Raw genomic sequence first — 16,186 nt, 5'->3', positions numbered from 1 at the left:
GGATTTTGAAAAGTCGCGCTGTTGGAGCGACGTGTCGGATACGAAACTCAAAAGCAGAACTGATTCTTAAGTTATCTCCGGCCAACTTTTCATTCACACACACAGTGTGTGTGCAGTGACACGCTCATTAGCAGACGACAACGAAGCATACCCTCGGTCAGCTCTGCAAGTTGTTTGACAAGATGGCGTCGTGTCAAAGTGTTCGACACGGTAGGAGAGGTCAAACGCAACACAGCGTTGAAGCTACTTTGGAAATGATCCAAACTGAAGGCTCCGATGTTGAAGGAGATAATGTTGGTTTGTCGGACAGTGATTTTGAACCATATCCCGATGAACTAGAAATAGATTCGGCCGCTGAAGAGGGTGTTTACAGTGGAGAGGAAAGCAAGTCCTGACCATGTGCCAGCTGACCGACACTGACAACGAAATCACTGAGGAAACAGACGACTTTGCTGTTGTTTTTACCAGTGATTGGACTGAAAATGGTGAGTGTGTATTATATATATATATATATATATATATATATATATATATATATATATATATGTGTGTGTGTGTGTGTGTGTGTGTGTGTGTGTGAAAGAAAACAATGTCACATGCTCAGGTGTACAACTGTGTGTGTGTGTGTGTGTGTGTGTGTGTGTGTGTGTGTGATTGCATGCATATGTTTACTTATTTTCTGTTTTACTTGTTCATTTGTAGAACAAGGTGATGTAGAAATGACAGTACTAATACTGATGATACTGTCATTATTGTTTGTAATATTGTAAAAAAAAAATAAAAAAAAAATCTAAAGTGGTTTTCTTTGACATGTAAAAAAACTTACATTTTGCTTCCATTCACATAACTATTTAGAATAAACAAGGGAATAAGCAAACAAATAATTTAAACAACAATAAGAAGAAAGTGTCAGACCTGTATGATCATTTGTGTGTGTGTATGGTTGCAGGGCATGTTGCTGTGCTGAAGTGGCAGGACAAAAAACCAGTTCATGTGCTGACAACAGTCATGCTGCCAACTACCATGGTCAGTGTGACAACACGACACCGTCCTGAAAGACAGAAGCCAGCTGCAGTACAAGACTACATCACCAACATGGCTGGAGTGGATATGAGTGACCAGCTACTGCAAGTGCAAGTTCTGTGAAGACCTGTTCAAGCGCCACAACACACCAAAACACCAAACTGCCAACTGGTGTCCAAAATGAGTTCCACTGTGTGTGAAGCTGTGCCCAGGACTCAGCATCACCTGTCATGAGCTTTTTCACTCCAGACAAGACTATTGTCAGTGATAATACATCAGGCTTTTGTGTGCAGTGAACTCCCTTTTTTATGTAGAGACAATATTTTCTTTTGTGTGCGTGATTTTCAACTTTCTCCACCATCTGTTCACACTTCATTGCATGTACTAGGTCTTCAGTTCCTCAAACAGTGTTAGGATGTGATGTGGAACATTTGTAAGCTGTTCAAGGACACTTGGTATACCTTTCTGATGGGTGCAAAAATGCTACAAAATACACAAACAACGAATACCATGATCAACAACAAGATGGTGAATAAATAAGTTAATTTTGTGCACAAATATGGAACAACATTCACTGAATACACATACTAAATTTCAATTCTCTGGGTGTTTATTTGTTTTTTTGAGAATTTTTTCCCCATCCTATACAAACCCTGGGTTTCCAGGGATTCGCAAGGGCAAAAACTCTTGGCATGGAGTGAGTTAATTATACAATCATCTGAGGACTCCTGATACATACACTCACTGCATTGTTAGATACTTGGCAGGTTCTGAACTTTACAAAAATGTTTATCTTTAGTGAGTGACACATAAAGTTTCTTTGACTACACACCAACCCTATGAGGATGTGTGACAAACTAACACATGTGAGAAATAGCCCTCAACACCTGAGGAACAATATCCCATGCGCAAGAGAAATCACACACAATATATGTACATGAACAATGAAGAGAGAGCAGGTGGAGGGTTTTGAAGGAAAACAAAACACTGTTATATCACTAGGGAGTTTGTTCTATTCTCCCAGTTTGGTTAAATATACTTACCATATCAAACCGATGCAAACTGTTGGTTTGCTATGTTTAGCCTAAATTCGCAGCGACTCAGTGAAAAGATGTCTCACTAACAGTCTGGCATCTGCTTGCCAATCAAACGACATTTCTGGCTGGAGCTAATTACTCATTCCAATGGGCAGCACAGAATGCCCATGTGAGCCACGGCAAAAACTACTGTGTCGGACAGGCAGGCATTCGAGTTTGACACAGTAATCATATTCAACCAAACTAGGAGTATAATAAAAACTCCTCATTTCAGCTCCCCCACTGCACCATGTTATCATAAAGTAGACAAAAAGAATCTTGGTAAAAGTTAACTTACATAAGATAAGAGAAGCAACATACTAAGCTGCAATCTCTTCTTCAGGCAAATGAAATGAGCAAATGACAGACAGAAAGTTACAGACAGGTTACAGTTCAGGAAAAGAAAGGGATAAGAAGAAGTCTGTCATGTGCACTTGTATAAATAAGTATGCACATGTACGTATGTATCAAGAAGGGAAGACATTGGTGTGTTCATGAATTGTGAACAAGCATGTGTTTTTATGGTTTTGCGACTAGCATAGTTGGTGTAGAGTGAATCTGATTTTTATTTCATCTTATATTTATTTTGTCCCCTTTGGATGTGAAAGGACTGGTTGAACCAGTTTAAACCAGGGTGGTGTTCACTCATTGCGCAAATATAAAACACGGGTGCAACAGTGCTGGTGTGCGTGGACCTGACGTTATTCTGGCGTGAGCTGAGATGCTCCAGTATAGGCTGGTAGTGGAAAAAGCAGGTGGTTAGATTTTTCTCTGAATTGTAAATGGTTAAAGCTTGTGTACTTTAAAAAAGAAAAGAAAAGAAAAGAAGACAGTCGTATTGTCTGTGAACCAGCTGACAGTCTTGCTGGCGGCCTCCTCTGAGGAGTGAAGTAGAGCCCTGTGAACCACGCAGAACACTGGTGTTCCTCCAGAACATTGGGCTCCTCTAGGGACCAAATCCCCACTGCACAGAGTGAGCCAATGTGAGCTCCGCATCCCTCCTGGGGATGCATCTGTGAAGAACGTCACTTGAAATGGGGCCAGAAGAGGTGAGAGAAGACATTCTGACATCACTCAAGTAACCACTCTCCCAGAAAGATGTCCATGTCCTAGGGCTGAGTCCTCTGGGACCAGCGTAACCTGAGCGCTTTCTGAAGAGGGCACTTGGGAACCTAGCCCAGGGGGATGATGGGTGCCAGTGATTCTAGCATGCCCAAGAGGGAAGACAGAAATGGGAGGAACAGCACAAGCGCAGGAGATCTCACAACAGGTCCAAGAGAACTTATGTCAAGACTGTAATGGATTGTGTGTCCATTGTCATCCCTAAGAAGTCAAAGGACTAACTTGGGGAGAGATCGCATTTCTCCTTGCTGTGACAAACCACAGTTGGGTGCAGAGATCCAGAATTCTGGACATGTGACTGTACCAAGATTAGCCAATCATGCAGATACACAGAAAGGAATGGACTCCAATATGACCATGGACTCTTGCCCCAGCTTGGAGAACAAGAAGGGAGCAAGGGAAAGACCAAAGGGGAGGGCAGAGAAATGGAACACCTTGTCCCTCCACACAAACCTCAGGCACAGGTGGGATGCCAGATGTATGAGGATCTGGAAACAAGCATCCTTCATGTTGACAGCGGTAGCCCAATCACCCTGTTCAATGGGCCATGGCTCTCAGATATGTGCCTGTGTCCCCCTCTTGAGTCTGACCCTGGGATAGGAACTGTTCAGAGGGACAAATCTAGGGTTGTCGCACCATCCAGAGACCTTTGGAATCACAAACAGGTTGGCATAAAACCCTGAGTTCAAGAGTTGTAATAATGTACCTTGCAGTTGTGATTTCTCAGTCTCCAATATGCTCTCCTGCTGCTCTGAGTTGGGTACATAAGGAGGAGGAGTGGATCTTGGAGGAGGGTTCTCCGCCCAAGGCAGCAGTACCCCAATTCTAGCATTGACACAATCCAGTTGTGAAGTCCCATGTCGTGCCACTGTTGGATGTACTGGGAGAAACTCCCTCTTGCAGGGGCTGAACAACTGGAAGTTCTAAACTGGGGCAGAGTCACTGGAAGTGCTGGTTTTAGGCCCTGGCTTCCTTCAGTTGACCAAAGAGGGAGTGCTGCTGGGTGGGAAGCAACTGAAAGGCAGCCCTTTCCTCCACGGGGATGTTGGAGAGGGGGTGGACAGTATCCCTTCTGGCAAGCATAGAGTTAGTGCAGTCTGGTAGTTAAATCAACCACAGCTGTGAGACCTGCAGCCACTCTGTTGCCAAATGCATTCAGCCTTGGGTCACCAAAGAATCCCCGAGGTTCCGAAGAAGACAACCCTGAACCTTGTGGAAACTGACACTCTTTCCACAACTGATTGGCCCTGTGAAGGCAAGCGTTGAAGGTGTATGCCATGGAGACGTCTAGCAGGTATTGCTGGCCTAATTTGTCCAAGCCAATGTCTTGGATGAAAGAGTGGCCATGATAGGGAAGGGAGAGCACTGCGAGACAAGCATCCAGACTTGTGCAGAGGGTTCCACACCATATATGCAGGTTGGTCAGGGGTGTATAAGGACCACACCCCACCCTTGGAAGAGTCTTCGAGGCACTTCCCTGGGGGGATAGAAGTACCCCTGACCATGCGGACAGGCTTATTCAGCTGTTTCTGAGACCTTGTGGCATGTAAAGATCCTGGAGGTGGTGTCATGCTACCGGAGAAGGGTAACAATGGTGACTGTGTGGCTTGAGGGGCAGACTCGACCTGAGTTACTCGAGTAGGAAGGGTCAGCTCCAGCGCCGCCAGGTTTCTGTGTTCAGCCTGATCACATGGCACAAGTGGATTCAACCTTTCACGAAGGGAGGAGGGGAGGAGTCGCCATCTGTATTCTCCTCCTGTTCAGAGTACAGGGTTCAAAATTTTTCTCCCAGTCCATCTCCAGCAGGGTCCCTATGCATGAGGACACACCCAGGGGTCTCCTGACTTTGAAGCATGATCCAGTGGGAAGAAGAGTGGGTCAATACAACGGCTGGTAAGGAGCCGGCAAATTATCACCTTTCCCACCCACTGTGGGCGTAGACAGCCTGGACCATAGGTCCAGCGACACCTGAGAATGTGGGTGCCAGACCTCACTCTGCGCTCCCTGAGATGAGAAAGGGACCCATGCGTGCTTGGAGGGCACGAACACCCATCCATCTCTCAGCAGGACTAACAGGTGTGGGAGGGGGAGGAGGGGAGAGGAGGGGGGGGGAACTGCAGGCCTCCCCAAGCTGGTTGGGGTGACCCATAGGCATCTGGTTCAAAGGGAAGTCCAAAAAGGGAGGTGTGGGTGACCATGATATGTGACCTGACCAATCAGTGCGTGCCACTGTTAAGTGGTGCCGGGTAGAGTTCGGGAGGAAGAGGATGAAGTGTTCAGCCCCATGCCTTCTGGCAGCCCAGCATGCACCATGGGTGCATCCCAGTACAGGTGGAAAGGGGAATCCACCCTGGGCGCCAGTCACCCTGTGAGGCCATTCTCCAAAAGTCCCTGGCACCGTGACCTCCAGCAAAGCAGAAACATGGAGGGCGGTTCAGTCTAACTTTGGTGTCAGACTCACTGGTAAACCAACAGGCCAGAACTGCCTGACATGAATGGAGATACAGGGGCCGCTATGGGAGGTGCTGGCAGCAGTGGAGGCCATCCTGACTGACAAGTGCTTGGTCCCTCCACCCTCGGCAGCATGAGTCCCGGGATGGACACCAAATACTGGGGGCAAAGCTGTGCTACGCTGAGACCAGGGGAAGCTGGTTCCCTCAGGGGCAAAAGCACCCCATCATGTCTCAAGGGGCAAAGGAAACTCCTGGTTTCTGTGCCTTGAGAGTGGCCCAGGAGGTGCTTGGACCTATGAGGGAGGTGCTGGTAATGGTGGATGTTGTCATGACCAACAAAATACTCAGTCCCTCCACCCTCAGCTGCACAAGCCCCCATAGGGACAATAACTATTGGGCGGTAAGCAGTGCTGGACTGAGACCAGGGGGGAGAGGGCCTGGCCCTCCACTCAGCCCAGTGTGTTCCAGGGTCAAACCCCCACACAAGTTGAACAGGAGGAATCCACTTGTTGGCACCAACCAGCGGGCACCAGGAGAACAGTTCAGACTGTTCCAGCCATGCTTGAGAGGGAGGGTGCCAAAGCTTCTCACGTAGCACCTCATGAGAAGTGGTAGGGACCCACACCTGCTGGGAGGGCACAAGCACCCACTGATCTCCCAACAAAACCAAAAGCTAAATAGAGGGGAAACTGCAAGCTTTATCAACATGGGTAGGTTGATCCAGAGGTACAACGTCCCAAATGGGAGGCACTGGTGACCATGTACGGCCCCCTAACCGACACCAGCTCGGTCCCTCAAGCTGAGGCAGTGTACATCCCCAGGGGAGCCACTGGATATACTGGATAAGGGGTGCTGGGCTGAGTCCCAGGAGGACAGGACCTAGGGTCATCCCCGGCTCTCCCAGCAGCCCAGCCTGCACAAGGGGCGCACCCCTTTATGGGTAGAATGGGGGAATCTACCTGTGGGTGCCAAGTACCCTGTGAGCCCATTCCCAAGGGTGGCACTTGGACCTCCAGGAAGGGAAAAAAAAGCAAAGAAAAACTTGACCAGGTCAGAAGGAAGTCCAGTGACCAGTCTGACCTGGGTGTTAGACCAGAAGACCGGCAGGCCAACAGCCATTAAACTCCAGACACCCACAGGCTTCCTGCAGCAGGGGAGACCTGCCGGATAGCATGGTCACTTGACACACAATGGTCATGCAACCGGTATCCTGGGGTGACCTGACCTGGGGTGGGCAAAGGAGAGCTGCTGCCTGTGATGCCATGGCTTTCACACCAAATGAGGGTGGTGGGGGAGGGGACTCGGCATGGGAGAGAAAAACAGAGAGAGCAGTGCCACCACTGAGATCCTTCTCTGTGTGCTGAGGATAGAGGGCAGACAGCAAATCTCCTTGTGATAATATGTCCGGCCCCACATCGGCACTAGCCACAGTAGAGACAAGCTCTTAATCCATCAGCCAGCAGGTTAATCGGTACCACTCATAGTGGCAAATGTTATCATATATTTTTGGAATCGTCTATGTCCCTAGATGTCAGAAAAGCATGATAATGTTGTGAACGTGGCAGCTTTCTACCTGTTATCACATGATTTCTAACACCACCCTACCGCGTCGAGAACGCGCATCGTGATCAAGCTCTGTTCTCCCAGAGCCTAAACCATTGAAGATAGAAAAACCATTATTGAACAAAAAAGATGTATAATAGCACGCTAAACAACTTTTGTTCTTATAAATATATCAAATTATTATTTGTTCGTGAAATGTACTGGCGTTTTGAGGATTTCATGACACATTCGCAAAAAATTCGGCATGTCGCCTTTTGTCAAAGTTAAATCGTTAGATATAGGAAGACACTTTATGAAGCAAAACGAAGCGCATGGGACTTGTGAACAACTTTTATTCTCATAAAACTATCAAAATGTTGATTGTTTTGGAAAAGTAATCACTTTCGTGAGTGTCATCAAAGATTACGCAACACGACAAAATTCTCAGTTTGTGTTCTGCTCTCCCTAAATGGTTGCGAAGAAAAAAGTACTTACTAAAGAAGAAGATGTAGAATAGCATGCAAAACAACTTTTGTTCTTATACATTTATCAAAATATTATTTCGTTCATGAAATGTAGTGCCGTTTTGAGGATTTCATGACAAAATTCACACAAAATGCGGCACTTCGTCTTTTGTAAAGGCTACCCAGTAAGATATAAGAAGACATAATTAGAAGCAAAACGAAGCGCAAGGGACTTGTGAACAACTTTTATTCTAAAAAAACTATAAAAATGTTTGTTGTTTCGGAAAAATTATGGCTTTTGTGGGGTTTTATAAAAAATTATGCAACACGACAAAACGCTCTGTTTGTCCAAGTCGGTGTAATATTCTGCCTAAATGGTTGTAGATGTAAATATACAGGTAACTGCTAAACAACCAGATGTGGAATAACACACTCAAGAAAATTTGAGCAGAAATAGATGAAAGGCAAAGTAAAAGACATTCCATTTTGACCATGGGCACACATGCAAACTGGGGGAGGGGCAAAACAGATCAAGTTTCAGAGACAATACTTGAAGAGCTAAATCTGTTAAAGGTAAATCAAACAGCAACCTTTGTTTTTATCATTTGGTATGTGAAATTATCGCACATTCTTATGATAATTATAGGGATTAACATAAAGAAAGTAAAATCTATATTTGTCCTGTGTTTGTGTCTGTTTCAGACGGCGTCAGAGGACAGTACTGACCACCAGAAGTACTTCTGATTGATAAGGATCCAGTACCATCATGGCAGAAGCTCCGCATGAAGGAAGCCCTGGATTAAAGTCTTCAGCTGACCAGTGTATCATCCACCAACAGTACCTATGGTATTTTATTTTTGGTACTTCCATACCAACTACCGTCTTGGCAGCATCCAGCACAGGTGCATGATTCCTTATTTTAGTCGCTTCAAGCACAGTTTCCCATGATTTGAATGAATTTGGAGAAATCAGACTCATTTTCACCACTTTTGTAAGTCTGTTGGTGGATGATACACTGGTCAGCTGAAGACTTTAATCCGGGTCTTCCTTCATGCGGAGCTTCTGCCATGATGGTACTGGATCCTTATCAATCAGAAGTACTTCTGGTGGTCAGTACTGTCCTCTGACGCCGTCTGAAACAGACACAAACACAGGACAAATATAGATTTTGCTTTCTTTATGTTAATCCCTGTAATTATCATAAGAAAGTGTGATAATTTCACATACCAAATGATAAAAACAAAGGTTGCTGTTTGATTTACCTTTAACAGATTTAGCTCTTCAAGTATTGTCTCTAAACCTTGATCTGTTTTGCCCCTCCCCCAGTTTGCATGTGTGCCCATGGTCAAAATGGAATGTCTTTTACTTTGACTTTCATATATTTCTGCTCAAATTTTCTTTAGTGTGTTATTCTACATCTGGTTGTTTAGCAGTTACCTGTATATTTACATCTACAACCATTTAGGCAGAGTATTACACCGACTTGGACAAACGGAGGGTTTTGTCGTGTCGCGTAATTTTTGATGAAACTCACAAAAGCCATAATTTTTCCGAAACGACAAACATTTTTATAGTTTTATGAGAATAAAAATTGTTCACAAGTCCCTTGCGCTTCGTTTTGCTTCTAAATATGTCTTCCTATATCTTACTAGGTAGCCTTTACAAAAGACGAAGTGCCACATTTTGTGTGAATTTTGTCATGAAATCCTCAAAATGGTACTACGCTTCATGAACGAAATAATATTTTGATAAATGTATAAGAACAAAAGTTGTTTTGCATGCTATTCTACATCTTCTTCTTTAGTAAGTGCTATTTTCTTCGCAACCATTTAGGGAGAGCAGAACACAAACTGAGAATTTTGTCGTGTTGCGTAATCTTTGATGACACTCACAAAAGTGATTACTTTTCCAAAATGAACAACATTTTGATAGTTTTATGAGAATAAAAGTTGTTCACAAGTCTCATGCGCTTCGTTTTGCTTCATAAAGTGTCTTCCTATATCTAACGATTTAACTTTGACAAAAGATGACATGCCGAATTTTGTGTGAACGTGTCATAAAATCCTCAAAATGCCACTACATTTCACGAACAAATAATAATTTGATATACTCATAATAACAAAAGTTGTTTAGCATGCTATTATACATCTTTTTTGTTCAATAATGGTTTTTCTATCTTCAATGGTTTAGGCTCTGGGAGAACAGAGCTTGATCACGGTGCGCGTTCTCGACGTGGTAGGGTGGTGTTAGAAATCACGTGATAACAGGCAGAAAGCTGCCACGTTCACAACATTATCATGCTTTTCTGACATCTAGGGACATAGACGATTCCAAAAATATATGATAACATTTGCCACTATGAGTGGCACCGACCGCCTTGATTTGCGGGGCTGGCTGAAGGACTATCTTGACAAAACCACCTTCCAATTGGGTTAACTTGGGGACAGGACCGACCACACTTTACCCCCAGTCCCTGTCCAGTGTTAGGAGGTTGAGCTGTCTGCAAAGAATGCATCATAACTGGGAGAAACCATGGGCCCCGATACCTGAGAGAGCACTATCCCAGCCTCACGGGTCCAGCCACGGCAGGGTGGCATACGAGCCATAGCGATCAGGTAAAGTCATACCCAAGAATTGTGACAAACACCACAAAGAGTAAGACAGAGAAGAAAGTGTGAGAGTGAGTTGGAAACGATACAACACACTGAATTAGAAGTCAAAAACTGATGCAAACAATGTAAAATATATGAATTCTGAGATGAAAACATCTAAGAAAGCTGCATTAAACAACAATCACGCAAGAAAATAAAATTTCAAATACATAAAAGGTAGGCAAATACAGAGAAACAAGATAATGTACTTATCTTAGGAATTGGTGGCCATTGTGAATGAGTAATCACCCCTGGCTGGAAATGGCATTTGATTGGCTAGCAGATGCCAGACTAATAGCAAGATGTCTTATCAATGAGTTGCTGTGAATTTTGACCAAACAGAACAAACCAATAGGTCTAGTTTGCATTAGTTTGACATGGTACATGACACCAAATATAACAACATCGAAACACAAATAAGAAAATATGAACTAATAAAGAATAAAAAAAGGAGATTTTCCGATAGGGGTTTTGCAATGTTGGGGTGTTCCTTGCATATGGGACTTTCTATGCTGCCATGGATCACATGCCTGTCATGTCCCCTCCTTTGAGGAAGACTTCACTGTGTCTCATCCTTCTTTGAAGTTCAGGTGTCCTTTCACAGCAACTGCTTACTGTCATGCCTTGGCTGGAGCTGGCTGAATAGATGGATGTTAGTTGGCAGCTGGTGACAATGACTGCAGCACACCTAGGGTATTCACTGAGTCAGTGTGCATGTGCGTGTCAGAATGTATGCTGGTGATTGGGCATGTGAGCATGAATGTCTATATATTCATTTGTGTGTGTGCATTCAAATGAGCACATACGGCTGCCTGCCTCACCCTGATGCCAGCAGATCATTTGTGGGGTTCCATGCACAGATGAACACCTCGGACTCATGGCCCCTCAGCACTGTGGCTTTGCTGGTCGGTATTTCTATGTCAGCCTCCACATCCATCACTTCATGGTTGTTGGCTGGAGAACAGAACAGTCTCAATGTTAGAACCAGTGAAACAACCAACAGTGAAGACACTCTAACATTCCTTTCTTTCACCCCACTCTCACAACAAGTCACACTTGTTTATAGCCATCATTCACCCCACTCTCACTACAAGTCACTCTTGTTCATAGCCATCATTCACCTTACTCTCACTACACATCACTCTTGTTCACAGCCATCATTCACCCCACTCTCACTACAAGTCACTCTTGTTCATAGCCATCATTCACCTTACTCTCACTACAACTAGTACAAATCACTTACACTGTAAGTCACTCTTGTTTATAGCCATCCTTCACCCCACTCAAACTGTAAGTCGCACTTGATTATAGCCATCATTCACCCCACTCTCACCACAAGTCACTCTTGTTGACAGCCATCATTCACCCCACTCACACTGTAAGTGTAAGTCACTCTTGTTGATAGCCATCCTTCACCCCACTCTCACTACAAGTCACTCTTGTTTATAGCCATCATTCACCCCACTCACACTGTAAGTCACACTTGATTATAGCCATCATTCACCTCACTCTCACCACAAGTCACTCTTGTTGGTAGCCATCCTTCACCCCTCTCTCACCACAAGTCACTCTTGTTTATAGCCATCATTCACTCCACTCACACAGTAAGTCACACTTGATTATAGCCATCATTCACCCCACTCTCACCACAAGTGTCTCTTGTTGATAGCCATCTTTCACCCCACTCTCACTACAAGTCACTCTTGTTTATAGCCATCATTCACCCCACTTTCACCACAAGTGTCTCTTGTTGATAGCCATCTTTCACCCCACTCTCACTACAAGTTACTCTTGTTTATAGCCATCATTCACCCCACTCACACTGTAAGTCACACTTGATTATAGCCATCATTCACCCCACTCACACTGTAAGTCACACTTGATTATAGCCATCATTCACTCCACTCACACTGTAAGTCACACTTGATTATAGCCATCATTCACCCCACTCTCACCACAAGTCACTCTTGTTGATAGCCATCTTTCACCCCACTCTCACTACAAGTTACTCTTGTTTATAGCCATCATTCACCCCACTCACACAGTAAGTCACACTTGATTATAGCCATCATTCACCCCACTCTCACCACAGGTCACTCTTGTTGGTAGCCATCCTTCACCCCTCTCTCACTACAAGTCACTCTTGTTGATAGCCCTCATTCACCCCTCTCTCACCACAATTCACTCTTGTTGATAGCCATCATTCACCCCACTCACACAGTAAGTCACACTTGATTATAGCCATCCTTCACCCCACTCTCACTACACATCACTCTTCTTCATAGTCATCATTCATCTTACTCTCACTACAACTAGTACAAATCACTCTAGTTTATAGCCATCATTCACCCCACTCTCACTACACATCACTCTTGTTCACAGTGATTATTCACCCCACTCTCACTACACATCACTCTTGTTCATAGCCATCATTCACCCTACTCTCAGTACACATCACTCTTGTTCATAGCCATCATTCACCTTGCTCTCACTACACCAAGTACAAATCACTGTTGTTTATAGCCATCATTCACCACACTCTCACTACAAATCACTGTTTATAGCCATCATTCACCCCACTCTCACCACAAGTCACTCTTGTTGATAGCCATCATTCACCCCACTCTCACCACAATGTCACTATCGTTTATAGCCATCATTCACCACACTCTCACTACAAATCACTGTTTATAGCCATCAGTCACCCCACTCTCACCACAAGTCACTCTTGTTGACAGCCATCACTCCCCCCACTCTCACCACAATGTCACTATCGTTTATAGCCATCATTCACCCCACTCTCACAAGTCACTCTTGTTTATAGCCATCATTCACCCCACTCTCAGCACAAGTCACTCTTGTTTATAACCATCATTCACCCCACTCACACTGTAAGTGTAAGTCACTCTTGTTCATAGCCATCATTCACCCCACTCTCACTACAAGTCACTCTTGTTTATAGCCATCATTCACCCCACTCACACTGTAAGTCGCACTTGATTATAGCCATCATTCACCCCACTCACACTGTAAGTCGCACTTGATTATAGCCATCCTTCACCTCACTCTCACCACAAGTCACTCTTGTTGATAGCCATCCTTCACCCCACTCTCACTGTAAGTCACACTTGATTATAGCCATCCTTCACCCCACTCTCACTACAAGTCACTCTTGTTTATAGCCATCATTCACCCCACTCTCAGCACAAGTCACTCTTGTTTATAACCATCATTCACCCCACTCACACTGTAAGTGTAAGTCACTCTTGTTCATAGCCATCATTCACCCCACTCTCACCACAAGTCACTCTTGTTGGTAGCCATCCTTCACCCCATTCTCACTACAAGTCACTCTTGTTTATAGCCATCATTCACCCCACTCACATTGTAAGTCGCACTTGATTATAGCCATCATTCACCCCACTCTCACAAGTCACTCTTGTTGATAGCCATCATTCACCCCTCTCTCACCACAAGTCACTCTTGTTGATAGCCATCATTCACCCCACTCTCACCACAAGTCATTCTTGTTGATAGCCATCATTCACCCCACTCTCACCACAAGTCACTCTTGTTGATAGCCATCTTTCACCCCACTCACTACAAATCACTTGTTTATAGCCGTCATTCACCCCACTCACACTGTAAGTCACACTTGATTATAGCCATCATTCACCCTACTCTCACCACAAGTCACTCTTGTTGACAGCCACCATTCACCCCACTCTCACTACAAGTCACTCTTGTTGATAGCCATCATTCACCCCACTCTCACCACAAGTCACTCTTGTTGATAGCCATCTTTCACCCCACTCTCACTACAAGTTACTCTTGTTTATAGCCATCATTCACCCCACTCACACTGTAAGTCGCACTTGATTATAGCCATCATTCACCTCACTCTCACCACAAGTCACTCTTGTTGGTAGCCATCCTTCACCCCTCTCTCACTACAAGTCACTCTTGTTTATAGCCATCATTCACCCCACTCACACAGTAAGTCACACTTGATTATAGCCATCCTTCACCCCACTCTCACTACACATCACTCTTCTTCATAGTCATCATTCATCTTACTCTCACTACAACTAGTACAAATCACTCTAGTTTATAGCCATCCTTCACCCCACTCTCACTACACATCACTCTTCTTCATAGTCATCATTCATCTTACTCTCACTACAACTAGTACAAATCACTCTAGTTTATAGCCATCATTCACCCCACTCTCACTACACATCACTCTTGTTCACAGCGATTATTCACCCCACTCTCACTACACATCACTCTTGTTCATAGCCATCATTCACCCTACTCTCAGTACACATCACTCTTGTTCATAGCCATCATTCACCTTGCTCTCACTACACCAAGTACAAATCACTGTTGTTTATAGCCATCATTCACCACACTCTCACTACAAATCACTGTTTATAGCCATCATTCACCCCACTCTCACCACAAGTCACTCTTGTTGATAGCCATCATTCACCCCACTCTCACCACAATGTCACTATCGTTTATAGCCATCATTCACCACACTCTCACTACAAATCACTGTTTATAGCCATCAGTCACCCCACTCTCACCACGTCACTCTTGTTGACAGCCATCATTCACCCCACTCTCACTACAATGTCACTATTGTTTATAGCCATCATTCACCCCACTCTCACAAGTCACTCTTGTTTATAGCCATCATTCACCCCACACTCACCACAAGTCACTCTTGTTTATAACCATCATTCACCCCACTCACACTGTAAGTGTAAGTCACTCTTGTTCATAGCCATCATTCACCCCACTCTCACTACAAGTCACTCTTGTTTATAGCCATCATTCACCCCACTCACACTGTAAGTCGCACTTGATTATAGCCATCATTCACCCCACTCACACTGTAAGTCGCACTTGATTATAGCCATCCTTCACCTCACTCTCACCACAAGTCACTCTTGTTGATAGCCATCCTTCACCCCACTCTCACTGTAAGTCACACTTGATTATAGCCATCCTTCACCCCACTCTCACTACAAGTCACTCTTGTTTATAGCCATCATTCACCCCACTCTCAGCACAAGTCACTCTTGTTTATAACCATCATTCACCCCACTCACACTGTAAGTGTAAGTCACTCTTGTTCATAGCCATCATTCACCCCACTCTCACCACAAGTCACTCTTGTTGGTAGCCATCATTCACCCCATTCTCACTACAAGTCACTCTTGTTTATAGCCATCATTCACCCCACTCACATTGTAAGTCGCACTTGATTATAGCCATCATTCACCCCACTCTCACAAGTCACTCTTGTTGATAGCCATCATTCACCCTTCTCTCACCACAAGTCACTCTTGTTGATAGCCATCATTCACCCCACTCTCACCACAAGTCACTCTTGTTGATAGCCATCTTTCACCCCACTCACTACAAATCACTTGTTTATAGCCGTCATTCACCCCACTCACACTGTAAGTCGCACTTGATTATAGCCATCATTCACCCTACTCTCACCACAAGTCACTCTTGTTGACAGCCACCATTCACCCCACTCTCACTACAAGTCACTCTTGTTGATAGCCATCATTCACCCCACTCTCACTACAAATCACTCTTGTTTATAGTCATCATTCACCCCACTCACACTGTAAGTTACACTTGATTATAGCCATCATTCACCCCACTCTCACTACAAGTCACTCTTTTTGATAGCCATCATTCATCCCACTCACTACAAATCACTTATTTATAGTCATCATTAACCTCAATCTCACTACAAATCACACTTGTTTATAGCCATCATTTACCCCACTCACTACAAATCACTCTATAGTCATCATCAACCCCACTCTCAC

At 44.5% G+C, this 16,186-nt stretch overlaps 1 protein-coding gene across 2 annotated transcripts in view; it reads right to left on the bottom strand.

Moving 5' to 3' along the window:
* Nucleotides 1-16,186, bottom strand: part of LOC143289057 (F-box-like/WD repeat-containing protein TBL1X) — a 133,788-nt gene that overhangs the window by 64,631 nt on the left and 52,971 nt on the right. For both annotated transcript variants that reach the window (XM_076597873.1, XM_076597874.1), the window contains exon 5: nucleotides 11,153-11,285. In XM_076597873.1, coding sequence (XP_076453988.1) covers nucleotides 11,153-11,285 — 133 coding nt within the window. The remainder of the gene's footprint in view (nucleotides 1-11,152; nucleotides 11,286-16,186) is intronic.

The sequence above is a fragment of the Babylonia areolata genome, chromosome 13 (assembly GCF_041734735.1).
Source record: "Babylonia areolata isolate BAREFJ2019XMU chromosome 13, ASM4173473v1, whole genome shotgun sequence".
Lineage (NCBI taxonomy): Eukaryota > Metazoa > Mollusca > Gastropoda > Neogastropoda > Buccinidae > Babylonia > Babylonia areolata.
This window is presented reverse-complemented; position numbering and strand designations above follow the sequence as displayed.